The sequence below is a fragment of the Eucalyptus grandis genome, chromosome 4 (assembly GCF_016545825.1).
Source record: "Eucalyptus grandis isolate ANBG69807.140 chromosome 4, ASM1654582v1, whole genome shotgun sequence".
NCBI classification, from domain to species: Eukaryota; Viridiplantae; Streptophyta; class Magnoliopsida; order Myrtales; family Myrtaceae; genus Eucalyptus; species Eucalyptus grandis.
In genome coordinates this window covers 15494393-15497576 of record NC_052615.1, presented here as the reverse complement: position 1 = coordinate 15497576, position 3184 = coordinate 15494393, and the positions used below count along the sequence as shown (strand labels likewise).

Genomic DNA, 3184 nt, shown 5'->3' with positions numbered 1-3184 from the left:
AGGTTAAAGGAATTTTTTGAAATACAAGTAGTGTTTGATCAATTATAATTTAAAAGTGCATTGAGAAACACCTTTGGTTTAAATACTATTTGGAAAAGTCACACTTTGTAAAGCACTTTTCTTTTTAAATTCAAAACCGGCCAAAGACTTAGCAGCCAGCGGGCAGCCGCCGAGGCCAAATCTGGCTGTTGACGCTAGCAGCCCGTTGCGCGACCTGGAGAAAGGACAAAGAAAATGTAGTTGTAGATTAGACAGTGAAGAAAGTGTAGTCCCCATAGTGGTACGATGAAATTGGGTGCACATAAGCCACTCAAAGCTCATCGTCGTTATTCACTCCTTTACGATAAGATCTTCTGAGTCATCAGTCATCGTGGTTCTAATATTGAGTATTATCAGCAATTATTCTCGGTTCTGTCCGGTCATAAATCTGACGTTCAATCTGTAATCAGATGAATTAAGGAGCTTCAAAGAAGGAAGCATTTTATTCAACAGAAGCTATTGCGAAGATGTTGAAGCTATGATAGAGCTTCTTGAGGCTTCACATCTGGCTTTGGAAGGTGAAAACATTTTGCACGAAGCGAAAACCTTCTCAACTGGGATTCTTCGCAAGAGAGTCTCCAGTTTGGACGGTCGGCTCTTTAAACGCGCTGTACACGCTTTGGAGCTTCCGATGCATTGGAGGGTCCAGTGGTTTGACATCAAATGGCAAATAAGCTTGTACGAGCAACGGGAGGACAAGCAAAGCAATCTGCTTGAGCTTGCCAAGCTCAATTTCAACACGGTCCAAGCCACACACCAAAGAGATCTTGCAGAGATATCCAGGTAATTTTATATGTATTCACAAATGAAGTAGAAAATGTAGCAATTCATTCGACTAAGGTCATCTGTTTAAAGGATGTCATGTTCTATTTTCAACTCATCTCAGGATGAAAACTCAACAAACTTGGTTGTGATATATATATGCTCTAAATTCACCCTGGGAACGTGCCTATTTTGAAGATATCTTTACCAGACATTATGTGATTTTCCTAGCTTTTGATTCTGATTAGTTTCTTCGGTAAATTCAGATGGTGGAGGGATCTGGGACTTATGGAGCACGTGGAGTTCACGAGGATCGGCTGGTCGAGAGTTTCTTGTGTGCCCTTGGACTCTCTCAGGAACCACGGCTCAGCTCGCTCCGCAAATCTCTCACCAAAGTCGTCATCTTGATACTGGTGATCGACGATGTCTACGACCTTTATGGTTCGTTGGAAGAGTTGGAATGCTTTACCAGCGCCATTACCAGGTTGTCCACGATGCCTCCCAATCTCTTCCTTTCGTCTCTGTTGAGTTTATTTTCTCTAACTGGAATATCTGATGCTTCTAGGCGGGACTCGGAGCAGATTCAACACCTTCCCGAGTGCATGAAGGTGTGTTTCCGAGCGCTTAACGATGTTATTCACGAGATCACTTATGATATTGGCAAAGATGAAGATTGGCATCTAGTGCTACCACATCTCGCGAAAGCCGTAAGTGAAAAACTTGTGGATAATTCCATATGCACATGCCTCCCCAAATTTTTTTTATCCTTACATTATTGATCATCTCTGAATTTGTATTTTTTTTTCCTTATTTTTTTACAGTGGGCAGACTTTTGCAAAGCCCTACTTACTGAAGCAAAGTGGGACAACATGGGCTACACACCATCGCTGGAAGAGTACTTGAGCAATGCGTGGACATCATCTTCAGGACCACTGATCATGTCTCACGCTAGTTTCTTTGTGGGACATATGAATTTGGAGGATGTAGCAGATTTGCTGGAGAGAAACAAGGATCTGATTTATAATGTGTCCATGATAATTAGACTCTGCAACGACCTTGGAACGTCAACGGTAATTATCAAATTTCTGCGCTGAAGTTATAAACCAACTGAATTTGACATGATTTTAAGAATTCTTAGCCTGCGAAAAAAACATGGCATATGGTATGATTGAATCAAGGAGATCGAATCTGATAAGCACATTAAATTGATTTACTTGTTCAATTAGGCCGAAAGAGACAGAGGAGATGCTCCATCGTCGGTGGTGTGTTACATGCGAGAAGCGAATGTTCCGGAAGACATCGCTAGGAAGCACATCAAGGAATTGATAAACCAGGAATGGAAAAGCATCAATGCTTATTGCTTCAGCAATGCCGAGACGCCCTTTGTCCGAACCTTCATTGATGTCACCGTGAACGCGGCTCGCGTTGCGCATATGCTTTACCAGTTCGGAGATGGGTTTGGCGTCCAGGACGGTGATATTAGGCGGCAAATTTTATCTGCAGTGATCCACCCTCTCGCTCTTAACTGAGATAGCGCAAGTGTAATAACAAAGCAAGTGCGTAAGCTAGACTAGCTGCTGCCGGTCGAAGGATTTGAGTACTCCACGCAAATTGTATCCTATGCTGCATAATCATTTACTTGGGTTTACAATGGCCAAATCTCTGAAAGATGTCCATGTTACAATATCGCACAAAGTAACCATGTTCGTAGTCGGTCTGATCCACATGAATTGCACTCTGAAAAGAAATACTCAAGATCGTACTAATCTGACCCTTCTCATTTGATGCGACATTGAATGTTGTAATTGGCCGGTGGTGGTACATTATTTGCTTAGTAGAATCAAAATCATAAAAATTGAAAGGTAAATGAGACATACATAATTCGGGGGTGTGAATTACTTTTGGAAGAGAAATATCGAATTTCATTATAGATCTAGTGAAAGAATGGACATTACAAACACATTTGAGTTACTCAAACGTTTCTAGTAGCTTGTATAGTGTTTAGCCCTCACAATTCTTAACAAAACAATCTCTCAATCTTACAAAAGAATACACAAAACTGATCAATGACAAAAGGTTTCTCCAATTTAGGTGCAAAAGTGAACAAAACTCACGAGAAGAATTTTTCTACACATTCTTGGCACAAACCAAGGCACAAAGCCCATAAAAAAACAACAACCTAATTAGAGAACCTATATTAATCCCAGGAGACCGACTCCAATACGAACTCAGGTTTCGTTCAATGATTTCAATCTCGAGACATATTTATCAACACAAACAATGATTAATTGTGCACCCACTTTATTCCCAACTGACTTCTTGAATTCGATTTTTAGCTAGACGAATGTGGCTTGCGTTTTGCCAGATAGGCATTTGTAGACAT

The 3184-nt window shown here is 40.9% G+C and overlaps 1 protein-coding gene across 1 annotated transcript; it reads left to right on the top strand.

Moving 5' to 3' along the window:
* The first annotated feature begins 1067 nt into the window (after positions 1–1067).
* LOC120292515 ((E,E)-alpha-farnesene synthase-like) lies at positions 1068–2581 on the top strand. Its single transcript, XM_039310743.1, has 4 exons — positions 1068–1285; positions 1367–1508; positions 1623–1871; positions 2028–2581. The coding sequence occupies exons 1-4, from the start codon at positions 1068–1070 to the stop codon at positions 2328–2330; spliced, it is 912 nt and encodes a 303-aa protein (XP_039166677.1). The 3' UTR covers positions 2331–2581.
* The last annotated feature ends 603 nt before the right edge of the window (positions 2582–3184 follow it).

Coding starts and splice junctions, on each gene's coding strand:
- LOC120292515 (XM_039310743.1), top strand. CDS start 1,068: ATGGTGGAGGGATCTGGGACTTATGGAGCACGTGGAGTTCACGAGGAT. Junction 1,509..1,622: donor TACCACATCTCGCGAAAGCC/GTAAGTGAAAAA, acceptor ATTTTTTTACAG/TGGGCAGACTTTTGCAAAGC. Junction 1,872..2,027: donor ACGACCTTGGAACGTCAACG/GTAATTATCAAA, acceptor TTGTTCAATTAG/GCCGAAAGAGACAGAGGAGA.